The sequence below is a fragment of the Antechinus flavipes genome, chromosome 3, assembly GCF_016432865.1.
Source record: "Antechinus flavipes isolate AdamAnt ecotype Samford, QLD, Australia chromosome 3, AdamAnt_v2, whole genome shotgun sequence".
In the NCBI taxonomy this organism is placed as follows: Eukaryota; Metazoa; Chordata; class Mammalia; order Dasyuromorphia; family Dasyuridae; genus Antechinus; species Antechinus flavipes.
The window spans coordinates 247553870-247581041 of NC_067400.1; the positions used below are offsets into that span (position 1 = coordinate 247553870).

The 27172-nt window shown below is 33.7% G+C and overlaps 1 protein-coding gene across 2 annotated transcripts in view; it reads right to left on the bottom strand.

Moving 5' to 3' along the window:
• Positions 1-212: 212 nt before the first annotated feature.
• The window catches only part of APP (amyloid beta precursor protein), a 181390-nt gene continuing 154430 nt past the window's right edge, over positions 213-27172 (bottom strand). For both annotated transcript variants that reach the window (XM_051984840.1, XM_051984841.1), the window contains 4 exons: positions 17349-17402; positions 10070-10170; positions 8498-8644; positions 213-1198 (listed from right to left, as the gene is read on the bottom strand). In XM_051984840.1, coding sequence (XP_051840800.1) covers positions 1097-1198; positions 8498-8644; positions 10070-10170; positions 17349-17402 — 404 coding nt within the window. In that variant the 3' untranslated portion in view covers positions 213-1096. The remainder of the gene's footprint in view (positions 1199-8497; positions 8645-10069; positions 10171-17348; positions 17403-27172) is intronic.

The following is a 27172-nucleotide window of genomic DNA, read 5'->3' on the forward strand; positions in this document are numbered from 1 at the left end:
GATAATTTTTCTCCAGTTAGGTGATATATATATAGATATGTATATATATCTGATAGATATCTATATCTATATTTACACACACACACATTTTATAGTTTTGAAATAATGAATAAAATGAGACTGGTCAGCTAGGGAATTTACTGCTTTTCAACCTTAAGAATATTAACAATTAGTCCTTGCTTATATATTTCAAATAAAACTCTTGCCCAGTGTTATTTTATTCAATTTATTTATGTAACACTGTGTATAAAGCAATTGATTCATAAGCAATGATTCTGTACAATCATCTTGCAGAAATTTTTGGATAATTCCTGATAATTTAAGAACAGCAGGCTATTTTCCCTCAGATTCCCAACCCCCAATAAGAAAGTGCTCAAAATCAACAGAGATTTATCTTTTTTTTTCTTTTAAGAGCAAATGAAATATGGGGGCAAGGTGTAGGAAAGGAGAAGAGCTTCAACTTTTAATGTCTAAAATGTGCACATAAAACAGGCACAAAAACAAATATGTATTCTCATGAATTCTATATCACTAATATAGCAGAGGCAATAATCTGTACAACAAAATGCAACTATGGAAGGAAAAAAAGACTAACTCATTTGGAATATTTTTAAAAAAAGTATAGTTTTGCTTTTAAATGCATAGTGATAAGGAAAAAAACCCCAGCAAACAAAAGCAGCTAAAGTTCCACATAAATAAAAAGCATCCCCCCCTTGAATCTTAAAGCATATTTCATTCAGGACTTAATATTTTGTCACAAAGCACAAGAATAATATGCAACTGGCTACAGAGCTACATAATAAATAATTAGGTAGAGAATCTACTCATGCATTAGTTAAGTACAGCTAAAATCTTTATATCACACAAAACCATTCATTAATAATGTAGTGTAAAGGCTGCAATGTAAATAAAGAGAATGTTATTGATTTGCATTAATTCATATTCAGGCATCTAATTATGTTACAGCACAGCTGTCAGAAGAGTATAATGAGGAAATAATAAAACTGGGAGGTTTTTTTTTCCTTTCCACAATATTCTATAAATGAACACTGATGGGCAGAGAAGCAATCATGTTGCTATCCAACATAATATTGGTTTAGTTCTGCATCTGTTCAAAGAACTTGTAAGTTGGATTTTCGTAGCCATTTTGCTGCATCTTGGAAAGGTGACGCTCCTCTGGGGTAACTGCAGCATCAATCTGAAAAGGCAGAAAATTGAGGCTTAGGTCACTCATTTGATCCATTCCTGCAAGTAACATGTATGCATAATGCAAAAGAAAAAGAACTTAGTAGTGCTTTTTATATGTCCATAGAATAGTATGTCTATATATCATTCACTATCACCTAATGCTCTCGTCTGGATTAGTTTCCACACTTTGTCAAGGTGATGGAATCCCCCTTGGTTGACTAGTGACTAACTACTGGATTGGTTCCACTCTATGGCCACCAGGTGGCACTCAATACCACGACTGCTTATTCACCCTAAACAGACTGTTAATAGATTAATAGTTGTAATTTCATCTACTGGGAATTTGTCTTCTTTTCTCAAACTGCTTGTCTAAGTTCATGGGAAGTGCCAATGATCATTCTATTTCAATTTTAGCACCTTCTAGAATTTCTTATAAATCATACTACTAGTTGTGATAAAACATTCTTTTTTTTTTTAATGTTAAATCTAATATGTACAAACATTTATACAATTTTCTTGCTGCACAAGAAAAATCAGATCAAAAAAGTAAAGTAAATGAGTAAGAAAACAAAATGCAAGCCAACAACAGTAAAAAGAGTGAAAACACTATGTTGTGAACCACATTCAGTTCCCACAGTTCTCTCTCTGGGTGTAGATGGCTCTCTTCATTACAAAATCCTTGGAACTGGCCTCGATCTTTTCATTGTTGTAAAAAGCCACGTCCATTGATCTCCTGGTTCTGCTCATTTCACTCAGCATCAGTTTATATAAGTCTCTCTAGGCCTCTCTGAATCATCCTGCTGGTCGTTTCTTACAGAACAAAAATATTCCATATTCCATATGGAATTCATTTTCCATATTCCATTCCTTTCACATTCCATATTCTTTCCATTCATATTCCATAACTTATTCAGCCATTCTCCAATTGATGGGCATCCATTCATTTTCCAGTTTCTAGCCACTACAAACAGGGCTGCCACAAACATTTGTGCACATACAGGTCCCATTCCCTTCTTTAAGATCTCTTTGGGATATAAGCCCAGTAGTAACACTGTTGGATCAAGGAGTATGCACAGTTTGATAACTTTTTAAGCATAGTTCCAAATTGCTCTATGATAAAACATCCTGATTAAACTAAATCAAAAGGTTACGTGAGGAACTTCATTGTGTTCTCACTAAAAGGCTGATTATATTAATGGAAATATTACATCTTATGATCAATTTTTCATATGATATTTACTTTATCTCAGAGAATTTTAGTCAATATTACTCAAGTGAAGCCAAAAAACCTTCTGGTTGAGAATAGTTGAAAGGCACTACTGTTACAAGGCTTTCTGCCTATTAAGTTTCCTGGCAAGAATTATAGCCACACTATTACTTCCTGTTATTCTGAAGACCGGCATTCTTCGTTTTTGGAACTTTTCAGTGTTGTTTTCACTTATGTTATTATAAATTTTGATATCCTAGTTCTATATATTGTATATATATTGTAACATCTTCCTGTGCTTTTCTGAATTCCTTATATTTGCAATTCTTATTTCATTTTCCTACATTTATTCATCCATTTTTGCTATTGATAGTAAGTTTCCTGTTTTAGTTTAATTTTAACTGTCACAAGTGCTCTTCTGAATATTTTGGTATATATTTCTACTTTTAACATTCATGGTAAAGTCAGTTCCCTCAATAAAACCAAATGAGACTATATCCATTAAAACATAAGTTTCCTGGTGAGAACTACAGTCACACACTATTACTTCCTGTTGTTCTGGAGATCAGCATTTTTCTTTTTTGGAACTTTTTAGTGTAGTTTTCACGTATGTTATTATGTTTGATATCTTAATAAAGCATGACTGGTATGCTGTGGAACTAGGTCTGTTTCATACTTTGAATAGAATGGAGCTAAAAAATATTGAAGAAAAATCCATGCATAGAATTATGTCTATTTTTCTTAACTGTATAAGACTAGTGGTTTTCCTATAGGTTCAACCCAAAAGTTGGCACATTCCATGTATGCTTTCATAAAGTGGCAATTATAAAGAACGATGGTGTTACAAATATCACAGAAGCTAGTTCCAGATGGAGTTGGAGCACATGGACTTTGGCTCTGCTCTCTATCCTTTCTAGTCACATAATTTTAGTCAAAAGCATTTTCCCTATTGTTATAATTCAGTCGTGTGTGACTCACTGTGAGCCCTTTTGGGGTTTTCTTGGCAAAGATACTGAAATGATTTGTCATTTTCTTCACCAGCTCATTTTATAGATGAGGAAACTAAGGCAAAACAGAGTTTAGTAACTTGCCCATAGCCTAGTAAGTATCTGAGGTCATATTTGAACTCAGGAAAATGAGTCTTCCCGACTCTAGGACCAACACTCTATCCACTATGCCATCTAGGTGTCCATTTCTCCCATTATTTGTTCAAATTATTAAGTATATATTTAATGAGTGGGAAGCACATAATATTGAATTCTCCCTGTTATAGCTTCTCATTAAAACTGACCATGTTTCCCTGACTCATTTCCTTAGAATAAAATGGTCCACTTCTTAACAATTTAATTTTCTTATGGGGCAACAGTACAGTCTGCTTTAAAGATCATTTTGCATAAGAGAACAATTTAGTCACAAATCTTTTCCCATCATTTCTACTTGCTTTTGATCTGTTTTGAAGTCAACAAATGAGGTCACCTTGCTTTAATTGGCATTTGTGTAATAACAAATTGATAGTTTAAAATGCCATCATCAAAGATTTGGAAATTTAAGACAAATTCACATTAATGAATCTAATCTGTCTTTCTGAAAGCGACTTTTTGAGCTATTTTAATAAAAATAAGATAGAAGACTGTTTTGATTTTTTAGTATTTTCTTTTGAGGGTAATATAGAATAATGACATTTGATAAAGTATTATATTTTCACCTCTTTTAGAAAGCACATGAATATTAACAGTTATGAATAATAACCTATATTGATCAAAAGTAGAAGAACATCTGGGAATTTCACATATCATCTTTTCAATCTCTAAAGTAAACTCTAGTATGAAATGATTATCATCAGAGGATAATGTTTAATTCAGATACTTTTATCTTAAGCTAGTCTCCTGTGGCCCTGAGTCTTAGTTTCACTGGTCTCCATATTCCTACTTCCCATTGTTATACTGATATCAGTACTAGAGAAGGATAGGCTTCTCTCCTGAAATCATAAATAACTTGATGGAGGTCACCATTTTTAACAAATATTATCCACAAATTCAATTATTTTATTTTTTCCAATAAACTGTGAATCCAATCATTCCAACAATAATTCTGTGTTCCTTTTGGAAATAATTTTTTGCATATTACTACTACATTGTCCTGCACGTAGGAATGAGACACAGGCCAGGAGAACAGAGATGGTGTGTTTTAGAAGAACCAAGCTAGATTCCTTAGTGTCTAACAACTGAAGGGAAGGATAGTTGCTTTTCCCCCTAAGTCCTACTTCCTTGTTTCCCCAAACAAAGGGCAGTTCTATAATTTATTGAGATGTATAAGATGTATAACAAACTAGGGGCAGCTAGTGAAGTAGGCACTGGGCTTGGAGTCGGGAAGGCCTGAGTTCAAATCTGGCCTCAGATACTAGTTGTAAGATCTTGGCAAGTCATTTAACTCTGTTTGCCTCAATTACTCATTTATGAAATGAGCTAGGGAAGGAAATGGAAAACTCCTCCAGTATCTTTGCCAAGAAAACCCCAAATGAGGTCACAAAGAATCAGACATGACTGAACAACCACAACAGAGCAGATCTGTACATGTGTAACATTTCAAGTCAGTAAATTCCCTTTTTAATTTCCTGAACTGGAAAACAAGAACAAAGAGGGTTGTTCATTACTGTCCAGTCATGCACTGATTTATTATCCTAAGTATATGTCATTTCTATGAAGTATCTGCTAAAAAAGGAAAAAGAAATGAACAGAACAAATAGGAGGCAGACATACATTTGAAAGGATAATGGGTTTAAAACTACAGCATAAAAAAGTGGGGTCTTTCCAATTTTTCTTATAATCAATTCTTGATTATTTACTGCTTAATAATTTAGAGACCCCCCCAAGTTTCTTGCTTCTATCTTCTGCTTATTTGTTTTGTTTTTCATTAGCATAATTATATGTGGGACTGGGACATTCTCTAGTAAACAATTTAGTTGAGTAGAATTTTAAATGCTGCATAAAATGATATCTAAGAATTATCCACAATTGTCCACAATTTTTTTCTGTTTAAGGATCAGTAGCATCGCACTTCCTCGGTACCTACTGAGAAGTTTAACTGGCTGGCAACATGGGGCTCGAAGACAGAATCTAATTGAGATTCTTTTCCAAGTTCTATTATTGATTTATTATGTGATATTAAAGTCTCAATTTCTTTATTCATAAAATGAAAATGTTGGATGGGAAAATAGGTGAGATCTTTTGCATACCTAAGAATTTTATTAATGAGCTGGGAAATAAAAAAGGCCGGCCAACTGATATCTTGTAAATCATTTAAAATGCAGCAAGAAGACTCCTGAATTAAGGAATTCTTAGAATTCATCTTGTGGTACCCTTTTCCTTATTTCACTAATCATCTTCTAAATTACTAATTTAGCAAAATGGAATTTTTATCTAAAATAGTAACATATAAATATACATAAACACACCTGGCCCTCTTAATTATTTTTATCATCTTTGTATTTACACAGAAAATATGAGCACTTATTTTTCATACTTTATTATGGTAATGGGTTGGTAATCAGAACAAAGTTCTAATTTAGATCCTTAATTATACTGTAGTAATATTTAGTGCTTAATCTAAGATGCAAGTATTCAATAGGATCCCAGAGGTACAAGTATAAGAATAAAAAAGTATTAAGTTTCTAAATAAGATCCCCAATAATACTATTCTTTAATGATATTCTATGCAGAACTGTTAGCAAATGGTACTTTCAGTAACTGTGGAAGTCATCTTTGACTTTAAAATTTTCAATGAAAATGAGCATTATCTGTTTCCTAGTTTGATATAAAAGTAAATAAATTAAATCATACATTGTTTTCCTCATTAATTTAACCATTCTATTTAGTATTTCCCTTTTTATTACAAATAGTCAGGTCCTCATTTTTTTTAAAAAGCCTTTTTAAAAGTTAAGTCTTGTTATTTAATTCCCCTGTTCAAAAATCTTCAGTACTGGAAAATACTATGGCAGAAACTAGGCAATGACCAACACCTAACAAATAAGGTTGAAATAGTTTTATGAAGAAGACATAAAGGGTGATACTATAAACAAATTAGGAGAACAAGGGATAGTTTATCTGTTTGATATGTGTGGAAAAGAAGAATTTATGGCGAAAGAAGAACTAGAAAACATTACAAATTGCAAAATGGATAATTTTTATTATATTAGATTAAAAAGATTTTGTACAAACAAAACCAATGCATCCAAGATATGAAGAAAAACAGAAAACTGGTAAAAAATTTTATATTCAGTGTTTCCAATAAAGGTCTCATTTCTAAAATATATAGAGAATTGACTCAAATTTGTAAGAATACAAGCCATTTCCCAATGAATGACAAAGAATATGAACTGACAATTTTCAGATGAAGAAATTAAGATTTAAATGTTCTAATTAAATTCCTCTAAATCACTATTGATTAGAGAAATGCAAATTAAGAAATCTCAGAAGTGCCACTTCAAACTTCTCAGATTGGCTAAGAAGATAGAAAAAGATAATGATAAATTTTAGAGGAGATGTGAGGAAAGTGAGAGACTAACACTTTGTTGGAGTTGTGAATTGATCTGACCATTTGGGAAAGCAATAAACTATGCCCATAGGGCTATCAAACTGCATATCCTTTGATCCAGCAGTGTCTCTAATGGGCTTATATCCCAAAGAAATAATAAAAAAAGGAAAGAGACCCACATGTGCAAAAATGTTTGTGGCAGCCCTCTTTGTAGTGGCAAGGAACTGGAAACTGAGTGGATGCCCATCAGTTGGAAAATGGCTGAGGAAATTATGGAATATGAATGTTATGGAATATTGGTTGTTCTGTACAAAATGAAAAAAGCCTGGAAACACATGAATTTGGTAAATGAAGTGAGCAGAACCAACCGTACATTGTACAAAGCAATAACATAACTATGTGATGATCAACTGTGATAGACTTGGCACTTTTCAGTGAGGTGATTCAAGGCAATTCCAATAGATCATAATGGAAAAAGCCATTTGTATCCATAGAGAGAAGAACTATGGAGACTGAATGTGGATAAAAGTATAATATTTTCACTTTTATTGCTGCTGTTGTTGTTGTTTGTTTGAATTTTTTCTTTCTCATGTCTTTTTCCCTTTTGCTCTGATTTTTCTTGTGCAGCATGACTAATGTGAAAATATGTTTAGAATTGCACATGTTTGAATTTGCACATATTGGATTACTTGCTGTCTAGGAGAAGAAGGAATGGGGGAGGGAGAAAATTTGGAATACAAGGGTTTGCAAGGGTGAAAGTTGAAAACTATCTTTGCTTGTATTTTGAAAAATGAAAAGCGATAATAAAAAACAAAATCACTGGATCAGTTCATAATTAAAAAAAACAAAAAACCCAAACCCTCCAGCAGCTTCTCCTTATTATTCCTAGGGTAAAACAGAAATTCCTTATCATGGTCGTCAAGGTCCTTGAGAATCTGGCTTACCTGAATTCAACCTTCTATGTTTTACCTCTGGGTTTTACCTCACAAGCTGCTCCTTATGCACTCTCTTATACTTTAGCTTCTTTAAGGATTGAAACTGTTTTATTTTTGTTTTTGTATCTTCAGTGACTAGTACAAAACATAGTACATGTTCAATAAATCCTTGATGAATTAAATTTGATTATTTGAAGCTTCAACATAATTTTATTTTTGAACCAAGACTTATCTGGGTAGAATCTGACTGGTGTCTATAAAGAGAAGCGGTATTTTAGGTCTAAACTGGAAGGGACCTCAGAGGCTTCTGAATGCAATGATTTCATTTCCCAAGTGAGGAAATTGAGGGATATCATTGTGGTTCTGAATTTGGTATACTATTTTATACCTGTTAAGGGTGCTTGATAAATATTTACTAGAAGGCCAAAGCCTGGTGTTTTAAGTATCTTTTATTAACAAATGCAAAATTTTGTTAATAAAATGATTAATGACCATTTATTAATAAATTCTGAACTGGCTTGAATTGGGATTTTGATGACTCAGTATTGTATTGAGGTGTTTTTAGGCTTTTTAGGTTTCTTTTTCACTCATTCCTTTATGAATATTTAGCAAATACACAACTGATTTTACCTACCTCTACTACACCATGGTGGATAGATGTGTACTGTTTCTTCCTCAGCATTACCAAGGTGAAGACAATAACTGTTGCTATGACAATGCCACCCACCATGAGTCCAATGATTGCGCCTTTGTTTGAACTCATATCTTCAGCAAAGAATACCTTGAAAATAAAAAGATTTATTACTGTTGACTACATTTTTATATACATAAGGAAAAAAGTTTATGTCGTAATTGTTTGTCTAAATGAAACGTTTACTTTTTCTATATCTTCTGGTTAATTCAATATTTAATTATCATTGAAGAGTTTGTTTGTTTGTTTCAGCCAAGAGTGATAATTTTTATCTCCTGACCACCTCTAATTTGCTGCTTCCTCAGAGATTCTTGAAAATCTGTTTTGGTATTTATAGAAGCACTTTTTATTAGCAGCAAAAAACTGGAAACAAAGTAGATGAAAAGTGATTGGGAATTGGCTAAAAAAATTGTGGAACACGAATATAATGAAATATTACTGTGTTATAAGAAACAATGAATATCAAGAAGTGTGAAGAGATTAATGCAAAGTGAAGTAAGCAGAGCAAAGACAAAAAAATATACACAATTACAAAAAATGTAAAAGAAGACAACCACCACAAGATGATTAAAAAAAGGAATTTGCAAAGTTATAAAGAACAAACTTGGGTCCAAAGAGGAGCCATGACAAGACATTTACCTCCACCACGCCTTTGCAAAGAGGGAGAGTCTATGAGTATAGAACATTGCATATGTTGTCAGAGTTTTTGGTGTATTGATCAGTTTGCAGATATTTCTCTTCCTTTTTATTTTTTTTAAAAAAGGGATATTTCTTGGTGGAAAGAAAGTTTAGGAGGCTATAGTATGAAATTTATACAATGTAAAAGTAGATATTGATAAAATTTATATAAAAAGAATTTAAAAATCAATTTGGGATTTTCTGGTCATTTTCTCTAGCAAAATATAAAGTATGTATCAGAGCGCATAATGATTATGAAATGCTATGAGAAGCCATAGTGGTTTTTTTTTTTCCTACCCCAAAATTATATTTAAAAAGTCAGCAAGGAACCTGACTGAAAGGGAAAGGAGTGAGCCAATAAAACTAGTGCCAAAGCAAGTAAGTAGGTAAGCTTTCCAATATGATCAGATTGACTAGAATCATAGCCTACAAGGTGATACATCCAGATGCTACAAGACTCCTCTCAATCTCCTAGAAATAACTAGGAAGTTCAGAGTCTCAAAGTGGGAATACTGGAATGCTCAGGAGTGACAGTGCTTATACAGGGATACATGTGTGGCCTTTATCCAAATAAATATGGCTCTGAAAAATAGCTAAAGGTAAACAAAAATAGTTTTCTTAACTCATAAACAACTTAACTTATTCCACTGCAGAATCCAATTTTCTTCTACCCTTTTAATGTAATCCCTATGTGACAAAGATTATTCTAAAGCCAATTTTTGGCACAGACTTAAAATCAATATACCTCTGGAATCCCAATAAAAAGAATATATGCTATTGTTTAATGAAATTTAAAGCAAAAGGTTTAAAGCAAAAAAGTTTAATTATTGTACTTACCAATTTTTGATGATGCACTTCATATCCTGAATCATGTCGGAACTCTGCATCCATCTTCACTTCTGAGATCTCCTCTGTTTTTATGTTTGTTAGTCCAGAACCTGCAAAAGATCATAATTAAATAATGAACTAAAATTGTTATTTTTCTGAGGCACATAATTTAGTCCATTATAGGAATTTTCATGTTTTCTCTTTTGGTAGAGGATATTAAAGTTGAATATTATTTAATTGGAGAAGAAAATGGCAAACTACTTCAGTATTTTTGCAGAGAAAGGTCCATGGACAATACGATCTGGAGGATCACAAAGAGTCAGACATGACTAAATATCTGAACAATTATTTAACTTACTGAACAAACAGGCTTTGGAAATTTTTTCCTATCACATTAAAATGTGTTCACGTGAATAATAAAGTCTTTGAAAAATCAATGTTCGTTGAGTTAAATGATGTTAGTAGAATATTATGCACTGAGAATAATCAGCTCAGCAAAGAATTGAGAGTAATCTTTTTTGTGAATGCTTTTATTCAACAGAATTTATAATTTAGCAATTCTTCTAACTTCCACAAGCCCTACTTTGATGTTTCATCAGAGCATGATGAGTTCTGAAAACTATGCCAGAGAAATATTAGCTCTGCCACAATCTACCTAAAAAGCTTCAAAAGTACAGTCTTAGTGAGAGAACTAGCCAAGCAAAGAAAGGCAGATCATCAATAGGTAGTTTACTTGGTAATTCTAAATTACTAATGAAAAATTAATAGAAAAATACAGTATCACCCTCAATCTTATGTGAGATCATCTGTTTCTGCAGTGATACTGGCAGAGTAATGAAAAAATGGGAAGAATATTATAAGAGCCATAGAATTTTTACTTAGCTGTTTATATTTATACTCTAAAGGTAGACTCCTGGTCCAGCAACTAAAATATCGACAGACTGCCACAGAAACTGAATTGTATTAATCTTGGCATTTTTGTTACAAATGGAATGAAAAGACAAGAAGAGGTGATAGCTAAGCTAAAAGTGAAACATGTTTTTCCTGGAAAGGAAAAGTTGGAGTCTGACTCAGAATACCTAAACTTTATATAGCATCTACTATGGGCCAGGCACTATGTTAAGGGTTTTACAAATACTTTTAATCTTACCATCAAAATTCAAAGGAAAAAAAAAAACAACTCCAGTCATTATTTCGTGGGTTATGTCATCTTGTAGTGTTCATGACAAATACTTTACAAAGAAAGTACTATGAAACTATCTGCAACTTATGAGCTAACTTTTATTGCAGAGAAAAAGGAAGTAGAGGAATTCTATGAAGAACTACTTCATCATATATGGTATAGTCTTCCAGGTTCTTAAATTTGTGAATGACATGGCGCTGACTGGAAACCAAGTCCCTGCATGTTTCAGAACTTCTTGAGATTCATAATTACTCAACAGTATACTTATTGTCTTATTTTCGAGAATATGATATGCAGTTGAATGGTCAGAACATATATATTTTTAGATAAAAAATGCAAAGACAATGAGCTGGTCCCAGAATTGAAAAGGTGGAAGAAAGTAGATTGGATTGCCCTTGATTCCACATTTCATCATTAAACAAAAGCCTATCTTTTAATTTTTTAAGGCAAGAATATGAAGACATGCAAATTTATTTCTGTTCTAGAGGAAAAAAGAACAAGAAAACAATGAAAAAGAAAAAATTATATTTCAGTCTTTTCTGAGTCCATCAATCTTTTACTGGGAAATGGATAACATTTTTTCATCATGAGTCCTCTGAAACTATGGTGGATCATCATACTTCTCAGAGTGACTAAGTGATTATTTTTGCAATATAGCTATTATTAGGGTAAAACGCTTTCTCTAGTCTGCTTACTTCCCTGTGCATCATTTCAAAAAAGGTGTTTTTAGGTTTTCCCAAAACCATTCCCTTCATCATTTCTTATAGCACAATAGTATTCTATCACATTAATATTCTATAACTTGTCCAGTGATTTCTCAATTGATAAGCATCTCCTCAGTTTCTAATTCTTTGCTACCAGAAAAAGAACTGCTATAATTATTTTTGTATATATGATTACTTTTCCCTTTTATCTCTTTGGGATATGAACCTAGTAGTGATATTGCTGGGTCAAAGGGTAAGCATAGTTTTATAGCTTTTGGGGTATGTTCCAAATTGTTCTCCCAGAATGGTTGGAATGGTTCACAGCTCCACCAATAATGCATTAATGTACCTATTTCCTCACATCCTTCCAGCATTTGTCATTTTCCTTTTCCATCATTTTAGTCAATTTGATGGCTATGAGGTAGAACTAGAGAGTTATTTAATTTGCATTCCTCTAATTATTGGTGATTTAGAGTATTTTTTTTAGTATAACTATTAATAGCTCTAATTTTTTCTTTTGAAAACTTAGAATGCTTCTATTCAAATAATAGAATTTGTAATTTAATAAGTCTTCTGACCTCCTCAAACCCTGCCTTGACACTTTATCATAGAATGGTGGGGATGTTGAATTCTTAAAGACTGTGCCAGAGAAACATGAGCTTTTTCATAATGGACTTTACTTGAAAAACTTCAGGAATGCTCTTAGTAAGAAAATTAGCTAAATACAAAAGGGCACATTTTCTATAGGCAGATTATTCACATCTTCTGACATTTATCAATTAGGGACTAGCTCTTATTTTTATAAATTTATATCAGTTTCTAATATATTTGAGAATGGGACCACTATCAGAGAAATTTGCTGTAAATCCCCCTTACTCTGTGTTTCTTGTTTTTCTTCTTATTTTAGCTATTCTGTACAAAAACTTTTAAATTTTATTTAATCAAAATTTTGACAAGTCATTTCTTCTATGTTTTGCTTATTTGTTTTTGAGGTCATCTTTTATGTCTAAATTCTGTATCCATTTTGAGCTTATCATAATAAAAAATGTATGACAGTATCTGCTAGACTATTTTCCAGTTTTCCCAATAGTTTTTCTCAAATAATGAGTTCTTGTCCCAAGATCTGGGATTTAGATAACTGTGCCTTTTTGCTTTGTTTTCATGAAAGATAATAAAATAAGGTGATATACCAAAATTTGTGAGATATAGCCAAAGAAGTATTTAGCAGAAAATTTATATCCCGTACCAAATTATTTTTAATGATTATAGCTTTTAAAATTTGCAAAATAGTATCACTAGGTTCCTTTCCTTTCCTTTTTCTTTTTTTTCCCCATTGATATGCTTGGCCTGTTGCTCCTACAGATGAATTTTGTTATTTTTTTCCTAGCTCTGTAATTTGCTGGGAGACTGATTGATTGGTATGGCACCAAATAAATAAACTGATTTGACCAGTATTTTGATTTTTATCATATTTCCATGATCTAGTGATATTCAATTAATATTTTTTTCCAATTATTTAGATCTGTATTTTTGTGAAGTGTTTTGTAATTGTAAACAGAGTTTCTCTGTGGGTCTTAGCAGGCAGAATCCCAACTATTTTATAATGTCTGCAGTTATTTTTTTACTTCTTCATGCTGGATTTTATTGGTAATAATATAAAAATTATGACTACTATGGGCTTATTTTATATTCTAGAAGTTTACAGAAGTTGTTAATTGTTTCAATTAATCTTTAGTGTAATCTCGAGTTCTGCAAGTATGCCATTATATCATCTGCAAAAATTAATTTTTATTTATTCTTTCAATTTCTTTTTCATATCTTAGTGCTATATCCAGCATTTTTAATGCAATAATAGTTCAGAATAATAATGATAATAAGATATACTTGTTTCATACTCAATCTTATCTGAAAGTTTAGATAATTACTAATTTTAAGAAAAGCTCTATTTATCCAATGCATTTGAGTAACTTTAACAGAAATTAGTATTGTAAATGTTGTTAAAATATTAAAATAATCATATGATTTTACAGTTCTTCATTTCTGGTATATATTCTGGTCATCATGTATGATCTTTGTGGGGTTTTGTTACAATCTCCTTCCTAGTATTTTATTTAAAATTTATGTATAAATATTAATTGGGGAAACTGGTCTATATTTCCCTTTTTTCTTTTTTTGCTCTTTCTAGTTTAGTTTTCAAAACTGAATTTATGTCACAGAAAGAATTTAGTAACATAATCCCTATTTTTTTCACCTGTAATTCATCTATAAATTTTAAGTTTATTAAATCATCTATTTGTTTTGCTTCCCTCCCACCAGCTCCCTACATCTAAGTTCATTCATGGTTTCATTATTTTTCTTTCTGGCACTGGGTTATTTATTAAATATTCTATTTTCTCTTCGGTTCATCTAGACAATTTACATTTTTAATAAATATTCATCCATTTCATTTAGATTGTCAGTTTTATTGGCTTATAGTTGGGCAAAATAGCTTCTAATAATAGCTTTTTCTTTCATCTCCATTGGCTGTGCATTCTCTTTTCATTTTTTATACCAGTAATTTTTCTTTTTAAAATCAAATTGGTCAATGGTTTGACTAATTTTAATTTTTATAAAACAAGTTGCTAGTTTTATTTACTTCCAGTATATAATTGAACTAGAGTGAAAATACAATTTTTTTTTTTTGAGGGGGGTAAGAGTCAACTGGGGTTAAGTGACTTGCCCAGGGTCACAGAGCTAAGACGTGTTAAGTGTCTGAGGCCAGATGTGAACTCAGGTCCTCCTGACTTCAGGGCTGATGCTCTATCCACTACGCTACCTAACTGCCCCCTTTTCTCTTTTTTTAATGATATAAACATTTAGACAGTTTTTTTTGGAAGGACTAAGTACTGTTTTGGCTGCATCTCATAAATTTTGCTGTGTTGTCTCATTATTATCATTATAACTTATGAAATTATTGATTATATTTTCTTTAGACCACTCATTCTTTAGGACTAAGTTAATTAGTTCCCAATAAATTTTTAATCTATGCTTCAAAGGCCTCTTTGTTTAATGTAATTTTTATTGCATTATAGACAGAAAAAGATGCAATTAATATTTCAGCTTGTCAGCATTTCTTTGTAAAGTTTTTAATGTTCTAATACATGGTTAATTTTTGTGAAGGTGCCATGAACTTTCAATATTCTCTAGAGGTTTATTATATCTAACTCTTCTAAAATTCTATTTACTTTTTTAGTTCTTTAATTTTTAGGTTTTTTTTCCCCCCTTTACTTTAAAGTTAGATGTGTCTAGGTCTGAGGAAGTTAAAACTGAAGTTCTATTTCCTCCTGTTACACACTTAAATTTTCCTTCAAGAATTTGTACGCTAAAACATCTTCTAACAACTGATAACATTTCATTGTCTACAGTATCTATTAGGAAAATATAGCTTCCTTCATTGTCTCTCTTAATTAGTTATATAACTGCTTTTGCTTTGGCCGAACTGTGATTCTTTTTCTGCTTTTTATTAAACTTCAGTTAAAGCATAATAGATACTGCTCTACTCCTTTATTTTAATTCTTTGCCCCCCCTCTCGTTTTATTTGTTTATGTTTTATGTGCTTCTTGTAAACAATATATTGTTGGTTTCTGGTTTTTAATTCATTCTGCTATCCTCTTCTATTTTTGGGGTGAGTTCATCCTATTCATATGTATAGTAATGATTGCTACTATCTTTGTTTTTGTTCTGTTCTTGCCTTAAGAGTCTGTTTTACTTCTGACTACCACTATCCTTAATATTTAATATTTCCTCCCTTCCCATTATTCCTTCATCTTCCTCACCTAATAGTTAAGAAGAATTTCTTTACCCAATGCTGTATGTGTGTGTGTGTGTGTTCCTTGAATCTTAATAAATTTCAAGCATTGCTGACTCCCCCATCATAGTTATCCTTCCAATGTATAAACTCTTCCTTGGGCATCTCATGTTAGACAATTTCCCCCATTCTTCTTCTTCCTTCCCTACTATATAAATCTTCATACTCTTCCTCATAATAATATTTTTTTTTGGCTGAGGCAACTGGGGTTAAGTGATTTGCCGGGGTCAGACAGCTAGGAAGTGTTAAGTGTCTGAGGCCAGATTTGAACTCGGGTCCTCCTGACTTTAGGGCTGATGGTCTATCCACTGCTGCCCCCATAATAATTTTAAAAATTGTTGCTATAGCTAATTTGCTTTCAGGGGAAATACTTAGCTATTTTCCTACTTTGTTATAAGAAATTATAAGCCTGATGATATTAGAAAAACACAGACCTGTATGAAATAATAACTAGAGCAGAACCAAGAAAATGTTGCATACATAATGTTTTAAGAATAGTTTTGAGTAGAGATCATTATACACTTCAACAACAATACTATATGATGATCAATTATGATGGACGTGGCTCTCTTCGACAATGAGATGAACCAAATCAGTTCTAATAGTGCAGTAATAAATAGAACTAGTTATACCCAGGAAAAGAACTCTGGAAAATGAGTGTGAACCACTACATAGAATTCCCAATCCCTCTATTTTTGTCTGCCTACATTTTTGATTTCCTTCACAGGTTAATTGTACACTATTTCAAAGTCTAATTCTTCTTGTGCAGCAAAACAACTGTATAAATATGTATACACATATTGTATTTAAAGTATATTTTAACATATCTAACATGTATTGGTCTACCTGCTATCTGGGGGAGGAGGTGGGAAGAAGGAGGGGAAAAATTAGAACAAAAGGTTTTGCAACTGTCAATGATGAAAAATTACTCATGCATATATCTTGTAAATAAAAAGCTATAATAAAAAAAAAGAATAGCTTTGAGTCATTTTGACTATTGTAAATACCCAAATTAACTACAAGGGACATATGAAGAAAGACTTTATTTGCATCCTGAGAAAGAAAAGATAAATAGAAGCATATATAGAATTTTATACATATTTATGTATATGTCTAATGGTAGTGAACTCTAGACAGGGGGAAGGAGGGAAGAAAAAAAAGGAAATTTACATGATTAATTTTATTATATATTTAAAAGGAATAGCAAGTTATACATAAAAGATCTGCAATTTCATTTGCAATCATCTTTTTTATTATACTGTTATACAAATGGTTTTTTATTCTAAAAATTAAAAATCAAATAAATATATAAACAAAAGAAATATTGTATAGTATTAGTTGGGGAAAGTCATGACAAGGAGAAGAAAAAGTGATTAGACACAATTTTCATTAATTTTGGCCTTGATAATAGAAAAAGGCTTCAATGGCACTGTTACTTTAATTGTTTTCTAAATCACTTTATGGAAAATATAATGAAATAAAGGTCTCTTCAGCTAAGCAGATTATACAGCATGCTCAAAGGTTAATCAGATAGAAGTTAAGCAAGTTAAATACCTGGTCGAGTTGTTAGTCCTCGATCAGCAGCAGGGCGGGCATCAACAGGCTCAACTAGGCACAGGAAGCAAGATACACGAGGAAAAAACAAAAGAAAAACACAAAGAAAAGATAGTAAGTCAATTGTTCTACAGAGTAAAAGAGGGAAAGCATGAACCATACACAAACTGGAAAGAGCAACAGCTGAAAAAAAATGCATACTGTTAAGCTGAATAATAAAGGAATGAAAAGCCCATCACTTCATAAAGTTTATTAATGAGTCCATCTAAACCAAGAAGTCTCTAATTGGCATGGTAACCATAAAATGGATCAGAGACAAGAATTTCTTCTTTGTTTATTTGGTTTATTTCTAAAATTTTGATTAAATACTAGATGTAAAATATCCAGCCCAATTTAAAAACTTAGTGATGACTGATTTTTACCATTTAAATTTAGATAATCAACTCTTAAAGTTATAATTTTGGAGAAAATACCAATAGAAACTTTTCATTGAAACGATTTGCATTTTCATCTCTATTAAGCATTCGGTTAGCATAAAAAAAAGTTTTACTTTTCAGTCATTAAAATTCCTATCTAAATAGTTAAATGTTTCAATATTTAAAGAAATTCAAAGCCCTTAGGCTCTGGAATCAACATACCTTTGCACTTAATGCCCATCATACTGCTTTCATATACTTCCTTCTCTGGCTAACTTCATTACCTTATCTTCTTTGAACTTGTTCTTGTGCTTTTTTCTACCTCTTTGTTCATCCTCTCCTTCTTTGTCTATAAAAGTTACACATGCCCTTCCATCTCTGACTACTGAAATTCTAGGTTCCTTACAACACCCAGCTCAAATGCTATCTCCTCATTGAAGTCTTTTCCCCCCCCTTCTCAAAGAAAGTATAGTGCAGAACAGAGGGTCAAATATACAGCATGCAACATTCCTGAGTGTTGTTGAGAACCAAATTAAAATGTAATTTGGAAGCATTTAACAAAATAAATAAGAAATAATAAAAAGATAAACTAAAATAGAATTGGGGAGGCATTAAACTGTATAAACGGATGCTTAAAGGCTTGAAAATTATCTGTTTCATTATATTTTTCTTTATTTTGTTTAATGTTTCCCAATTGCATTTTTTTGGCCAATTCTTAAATAGATTTCATTTTTCAGGACAAGAATTGCATTTCCATTTCTCTATAGCAATTAAAAAAAATACAATACTATTCAGAAACTGGATTTATAAAGTTAACTTTTACTTTTAAATTGCCACTGTTTTAATTTAATGAATTTGATTCTTTCACAATTTTTGGAAAGCTCTGTGGAATGCTCTTTCTTCTGGGATTTTTAGCTGACCTCTTCAATACTAGGTTTAGAAGAAGCACCTCCATGGGGCTGTTCCACACCAGGAACCCTTGGTGCTAAAACTATTGCTATATAAACTGATATAAAAATACAGTTATGAAGTCTGATCACACACAATTTTCCCTACCAAGAAGACAGAGAGCTTTACCATCTACTAGAGAGCAATGACAAAGGATAAGTTTGGTAAATTTGAGCTCATGGAAGCTACTACCTCACCCTCTGTGGTATTCCTTATAATGAAGTAACATTTGGCTTAAAAATAATATCCCCTGGCAAATTCTAAGTTCTTAACCTCTGAGATAACTCACAACAAATCTATTCCAAGTTTGTGTTCTATTTTAAAAGGTTAAGGTAAGGGAGGAAATACCAAACACTATTTTGTTTATGTTTCAAAGCTCATTGAAATAGGATTCTCTCTTTATTGGTGCAGATTATGCTCAAAGTCTGTGTCAGGGCAGGGAGGGCTCTTGTCCCTGCAATCTTCACATTCTCTTCAAGCTTTGAGTTGCTTTGGGATTTTCAAAGAAAAGATGAACAAGACTTTAGGTTGCCAAAGGCAGAGAGGATCATATCCTCACCTCCAGCTTGCTGCTCTAGGGACTTCAACGAACCTCCCCTTGGATTAGATGGTGGACATTCACTCTCTCAGTTGAGCTGAGTTATTTCACTCCCAATGAAATAGCACCTTCATTTTGTCATATTTCTCTGTAGCTATGTTTCCTCTGATTTCTGTTTAGCTACTGATTTAGATAAAAAATTTTTTGGTGTTTTAATTGTAGAACTGACATTTTCTAGGAAAGAATCTTACCTCAGATACAGAGCTTGGGGCTTTCCTTTCTCTCAAAAATCAAACAATGATCTGAAGTTAGCTTGAACATGGCCATATCCCTAGACTAACAATATTTCTGGGAGCAGATGGATGATTTAGTCCAGTGCCTTATCTTTCCAAGTAGAGCACTGCTCTTTCTCCTCTCTTCCTTGCACAACTCTCTATTTTCCCCATCTTGACCTTTTAGAGAACCAAGTCAACCTTACATGTGCAATTTTTTTTGTCTTCTATCATGTTGCTAATTTTGCCTTCCAAGTCTTAATCTTGAACCATTCCCAATATATGACACCTTTGTGAGCTCCTCTCTCCCCCTTGGATGCCTTTTGCCACTAATTCCTCCTTTATCCCATCTCACCTGATAAAACATCTGTACTCATTCCTTACCAAAGCTAATCCCGTACCTGCTCAAATGATTCTATTTCATCTCACCTCCTCCAACAAAATGCCCCCTCTGTAATTTCAACTCTTATTACTTCTTTCTTCTCTCCTTGTTTACTGCTTCATTCCCCATAGCTTATAAACATATCCATGTTTTTCCCATCCTGGAAAAAACTCTCCCTTGATTCTTCTATCCCCACTATCGTCTTTTTTTTTTTTTTTTTAATCATCTTTTCTGCACTTTGTAGCTAAACTCCTTTAAAAAGCCATCTACAAAAGATGCCTCCAACTTTCTCCTTTAATTCCTTATAATCCGATTTACAACGTTATTATTCTACCAAAACTGTTCTTTCCAAAGTTATTAATGAGCTCTAACTTGCCAAATCCAATGCTTTTTTTTCTCAATCTTCATTCTCCTTGACCTCTCTGCAGTCTTTGAAATTGTGAATCACCCTTTCCTGTCTGATAATTTCTTTTCTCTAGGTTTTTGGGACAACATTCTCTGCTGGTTTTCCTCTTCCCTGATGGCCCAGATCACACTTTTTATCATATGTCTCTGAGGGTTCTGCCCTCTTCTCTTCTCTTTTCTGCCTTTATACTGCTTCTGCTTAATGATTTCATCAGCCCCCATGCATTTAATTATTATCTCAGTGCTAAAGATGCTCAAAGCTACTACTGAGTCTCTACTGACTATTAACTTTCTACATTTTCAACCATCTTTCGGAAATCTTGACCTGGATGTCTAGTAGATATATTAAATGCAATATATCCCAAGCTGAATGCATCACTTTCTCCCTTCTCTTGTCCCACCTTTCCAACACCATCATCTACCTAGTCGCTAAAGCAAGGGTCTTCAAACTTTTTAAATAGGGGGCCAGTTCACTGTCCCCCAGACTGTTGGAGGACTGAACTATAGTAAAAACAAAAACTTTGTTTTGTGGGCCTTTAAATAAACTTCATAGCCCTGGGTGAGGGGGATACATTTCCTCAGCTGCCACATCTGGCCCACGGGCCATAGTTTGAGGACCCCTGCTAAGTTTGCAGTTCTCTTGGACTCCTCTCTATCTCTCACTTTTCACATCCAATCTGTTGCCAAAGCCTATTTATTTCACCTGTGCAACAACTCTCTAATATTCTCATTATTCTCTGACATTATCATCACTCTGGTATAGACCCTCATCAACTCACGCTTAGACCAGGCAATAATATGCTCAAATTTTTCCCCACTTCAATATTATCTTCCATTCATCCTCCTGCCAAGGAAATTTTCTTAAAGTGCAGATCTATGTCATCCCCTAATCAATAAACTTCTCTGGCTGCCTATTTGTCTTCAGCACCAAATACAAAGCCCTCTGTTTGGTATTTGAAACCCTTTATAACCTACCATTTTTTAGCCTTCTGGACTTTCTTATGCCTTATTGCCCAGCTCATACTTTTTGATCCTATGACACTGATCTCTTGGCTGTTCTTTGAACAAGATGTTGCACCTTTTAGTTCTAGGTATTTTCTCTGGCAACAGGGCCATGTCCTTCTCCACCTACTGACCTACCTGGTTTCGTTAAAGTCTCAACTAAAACTCCATCTTTAATGGGAAGCCTTTTTCCTTTGCTTCCTTGTATTTCATATTTGTTATTTATTTATATTGTCTATTTTCGTTTCCATGCTATTTCCCCCATTAGACTGTGACCTCCTTGAGCATTTTGTCTCCTTTTGCTTCATTAGCATTTAGCACAATGCTTGGAACAGAGTGGGCACTTAATAAATATTTGATTGACACAGCCAGTCAAGTGTTTAGGAAAATTGCTTTGGCTGATGATTATAGAGTTTGGACTGGAGTAGGAAGAATCTTATGGCAGGCAGAATAGGCAATTATAAGAATGTGAGTGAGGAGATATCCTGCACCAGAGTAATGGCAGGGTTGGAAGAGAGATGGGGGTACTAAAGAAATGTTGCAAAGGTGAAATTGAGGGACTTTGGCAAAAGATTGAGATGGCCATGGCTAGATTGTGAGGAGTAAAAGATGATACCTAAGTTGTGAGTCTGGGGAACTGGGAGGAGTCAACAGTAATAGGCAAGTTTGTTAGAAGAGAGATTTTAGGGGAAAGATAATGAATTCAGTTTTAGATATGCTAGATTGAAGATGTCTCCTAGACTTCTAATTGATATTTGACAAGCAGTTGGAGATGTGGTGAGAGGTTAGAGCTGGGTAAGTAGATTTGAGAATCATCGGCATAGAGATAATAATTAAATTCTGAGGAACCAATCATTCTGGCTCTCCTTCCTTTCCTCACCCATTCTAGTCTTTTCTAGCTCCTCTCTATTCTACTTTTAAAATAATCAAAACAGAACTGTCTGATTCCAGGCCCTTGGTCTAATCAGACTTTCCAGACCCCTGAAGACATTGTTCTGAGGGGATATTTTTTTTATCATCTTCCCATAGCAAACTCTAAATAGTTTAAGGAATAAGGTGGAGGAAAGCTTTTAATGAGAGGACCAAACACTTGTGATGAAAAGATCAGAGCCGAGTAGAAAATTTGACACAGAAATCAAGAGAAGCACAAAAAGGTAAATATGCATGAGCAATCCTAAGAAAGTAAAGTTAAACTATTTAGAAATTAACCACCTCATTCCTTGCCTTCTTCCCCCAAAGATTATACTCAGTTTTTTTTTTCTTTTTTTTTTCTTTTGGTTGTAATTGGGAGTTAAGTGATTGCCCGGGGTCCTGAAACTGGAAATGTTTAATGTCTGAAGCCGGCTTTGAACTCAGGTCCTCCTAAATTCTGGGTCAATCCACTATCTACTACACCATCTAGTTGCCCCTAGGTAAAAATTTTTTTTTGGAAAGTTTAGATATTGACTCTTCTGGAATATCACATTTCATGTCTCTACTCCTGTGGAGTAGTGGCTCCTAAGTCTTGTGATTCTGCTTGTGGTTCCTTAATACTTGAATTCTTTCTTTCTGGCTGCCTGAAGTATATTTTCTCTGACCAGGAGTTCTGGATTTTGGCTATAATATTCCAGGGAATTTTCATTTTGATGTATCTTTCAGGAAGTGACTGGTCAATTTAAAATTTTTGTCCAGGTTCTAAGAAAATCAGGCAATATCTTTTATGATTTTTTAAAAGATGTAACAAGATTCTTCTTTTGGGTCGTGACTGTCAAGTAATCTAAATGATCCTTAAATTATCTCTCTTTGATCTATTTCCTCCTAGATCATTTGTTTTTGCCATAAGATGGTTCACATTTTCTTTCATTTTTTCAATATTTTAATTTTGGATTTTTAAAGTATTTTATAATATTTCCTGAAATGATTTAGTTTCTATTTGGTCCATTCTAATTTTCAGAGTTATTTTCATGGGTAAAGTTTTATATCTGTTATGGGCCAGAACTTGAAACAAGGTACTAACTAAGTGGAATTGATGATACACTGGTTATCTAGTTTAGCATGGTGAGTAATAGTACTCTAAGTTCACTATGATTGATTTAATTTTACAACAAATAATGGTTTTCTAGTAATATAATGATTGGTTTATACTCAGTGTAGAGCATATAAGCTAGGAGCCTCAGCTAGGTAGATTCAGAAAGAGCTAGAGAACACAAGTACACTGGAAGCTCTTGGAGCCAAGGAGAGAGATTCATCTCATCTTCATCAGCACTGTGATGGCAGGCTCTCCTCCTTAGTTTCTTCCCTGAAACCAAGACTCCAGAAGGCCTTTAAGAAAGCTAACAGGGTCCCAGGCAAGGAGACAAGACTTTGAAAGAGTTAATAAAGGATTTGGACTTTAACATCTGGCTGTTTTTGTGGTGATTACTTTGAACTGAAATGAAGGCTGCTCCCAAAGACCTCCAGGAAACCGAATAAAGAACATTACAATATCTCTTGTAGCAAATTGCTAATATTCTTTTTCCATATCTTCCTCATTGTATTCATTCCCCTCTGACCCAATTTTTCCTCCAGCATTCTCCTTTGGTTTTAAAAATGCTTTTTAAAAAAGCTCATTCACTTCCCCTCCCCTCTTCTCTCCCTCTCTTTTTCTCGGTCTCTTTTTAATTTTGCTTGAACACTCCAAGAATTCTAAATAATTTTGTGTCCAAGCTGCATTTTTCTTTGAGGCTTTCCTCATAGATGTTTTTAGATTATTCTCTTCTTCTGGATCTGTGTTTTGAACTTCCTTGTCACTATAATAGCTTTTTATGGCAGTCTTTTTTTGGTCTGCTCATTCATCTGTCCTACTTTTTGACTTTGGACTTTATAATATTTCTGTCTGGCCTAAGTTTCTGTGCTCTTACATCCTTCTGTTGCTTTCACAGTTCAGAATAGGTTCCTGCAAGCTTTCAATGCTCCCAAAATGAGGCAATGGTAGGCAAAGTTGGATCCGTGCCTTACTAGTCCAAAATTTGCAGTTTTCTGACCCAGGTTTGGGTGGACTTGGGTAGGAGTTTAGTAGACAGCTGCTTTAGTAGACTCTATGACCATTATTAGACTGCTGGGAGCCTCTGCGGGTTCCAAGTGACAGAACTGCTGGCTCTCCTGACCGGGGTGTTCCAGTGCAGACTTCCCCACTATGCTGGGGTTGGGTAGGGTGGTGGCAGCAGGGGGAGGATGTGTAGAATCACATCCCTGCTCTGCTCCTGGCATCAGAGCCAAATACCTACTGTTTGCTTCTGAACTTGTTTCTTGTTCACTACATAGCTACTGCCTTTAGTCACCACTCCTACGTGCAAATCCCCTACTCCCCCAGTGTGATTCAGAACCGGGGAGTAGGTGAGAGATCTGCCAGATGGCACCCATCCTCTACCCTGTGCTAGTTCAGGGATGCCCTGATGCCCAGTATCAGTTTTTTTTTCCCCCAGCCCCTGGGAATTGCACTGTTCTGCATGTGGCACAGTCTTGTCTAGATCCTATCTCTTCTGCCTGTTTCCCTAAGACATTCTAGGCCAGAAAAATATCTGGTTTTTTTTTTTTTTTTTTGGGGGGGGAAGGATTTCCCAAAGAGAATTCCCAAACAGAATGGAGGATATCTGGTAGAGAAGCTAGGCTATACATCTTCCTGCTATTCTGCCATTGTAATTCCATCTGACTCTTTGTGATTGCTCCTTCTCTGCAAAAGCATAATTCTCTTGCCTACAAAATTAATTCTTCTCTGTAGCAAATAAGTATATTCAAGCAAAACAAACAAACATTTGTCATATCTGAAAATCCATGACTCATTCTGCACTTATAATATACACCTCTTTGGCAAGCAGTAGTATTAAACCATTTATCTTCTTAAGTTATGACTAGTTATTGCACTGATGAGAGTTCATAAAATCTTTCAAAGTTATTTTCCTTCATACTATTATAGTAATTGTATAAAATTATTCTCAAGGTTCTAAACCCTTAACAATATTAGTTCTTTTTAAAAAAATTTTTTTTTAATTTGAAAAAAATTTCTTTACAACATTATCCCTTGTACTCACTTCTGTTCCGACTTTATCCCTCCTTCCCTCTACCCAACTCCCCCAGATGGCAAGCAGTCCTATACATGTTAAATATGTCACTGTATTAGTTCTTACGTATAATCTCATGTTTCTATGACTCTATCCCTTTCAAAATCTAAGCTCAAATCCCACCTGGTCTTTTCTTTTGCTAATAATTTCATTCTGAGATCACCTTTCATTTGTTCGCTCACTCCATCCATCTATCTTGTATGTACAGTTCTTTGCATCTTGTCCCCTCCATTAGAATATGAGCTGCTTGATTACAAGTACCATATTTTTGCATTTCTTTTTATTCCTAGTGCTTAGCACAGTGCCTGCTACATAGTAAGGGCTTAATATTTATTAACATTTACTAATACAGTCTGTGTCCAATTCTCCTTTCCTTAATTCAAAAAGTAAAGTTTATGAGATATCTATTTCCTCAGCCTTTCCCCTCCTTAATCTTGCCTGAGGTTCCTTGGTACTTTAACTCATTCTTTTTTGAAGTATTTTCCTTGCTCTGATTTGGAAGCTCTGAATTTTGGTAATGGGTTTTCAAATTGGAAGTTCATTCAAAAAATGCCCAGTGGATTCTTTTTGTTTTCCTTTAGTTACAAATTTGGGTAGGTGATTGGTTATTGTTTTTGTTTATTTCTTGAAATAGGATATCTGGGTTTTTTGTTTGGTGAAGATTTTTTGAGGGCTAGATGATTCTTAAATGATCTCTCCTTTATTTTCAGGTCTTAAAAAAAGAGCAGATACTTTATCTCATCTTTCAATGTTTTAGTCTTTTGATTTTGCTCTAATATTGCTTTTTGTGAAATTATTGAATTCTATTTGTTCTATTATATTTTTCAAGGAGTCAACCATGTGGGTAAATTTTTTGCCTTGTGTTCTATGCTATGCTATCAACAATTCTAATTTCATTTTTATCTGTTTCATCTTTAGTGTGTTTCTACGCTCAACTCATCAGTTTCTCTGATGTTCTACCTGTAATTTTGGTGTACTGATTTTCTGAGGTTACCTCTTGGGCTTCTCATAACTTATATTATTTCTTCATTGCATTTAGAGCTTTCTTCTGTTTTCTCATGTCTGCAGAGCTGTTCTATCCCCCAGTGAAGTAATCTATAGAGGGCTGGCTCTGTCCCTTGTTATTGCTCTTGTTATGGGTCAAGATCAAAATATTATGTGTACATTTATAGGAAGTCAAACTGGTTTCACGTTCCCCTAAAGCTTTCCTGCTTCCAGAGTAACTTTAAGTTTCAGACCTTACTTGAAGCTGGGAGAGCTTCCAACCCCTTCTGCTATTGCTTTTGTGTGACCTCACTGAGTAATAAGCCCATAGGTTTTAGGACTTATTTATGGACACTGGGCTTCTTTAGTTTTTTTTTTTTTTTTTTTCAGAATATCTTTACTCGGCTCTTAACAAGCTTCAAGCCATTTGCGTATGGAGGCTTATTATAATGGACTCTGGAGCATAATGGTCTGTTTGTGCAATCCTGAAAGGGATTTACCAGAACTTTGTGAGAGGGTTGGGCTTCTCTAGAACTTTTCATGTCACCATCTAACCAAAAGTCCCTGTAAATCCTTTTAATTTGCTTATCTCTATACCAGCTTCCCAGAATAACATCTTGTATATTTCCTAAGGGGGCAAATGTTTTGTTTGTATATTTGTATCTTCAATAAGTCCCTCCCAATCCCAGAAATTCAGTCACAGGGTTCATTAAATTGCCAACATTTTAAATCACAAAGCAGATAGATAACAGCTAGCTAATTAACACAATGACATATTGCTGTTTTCTTTTTTCTTTT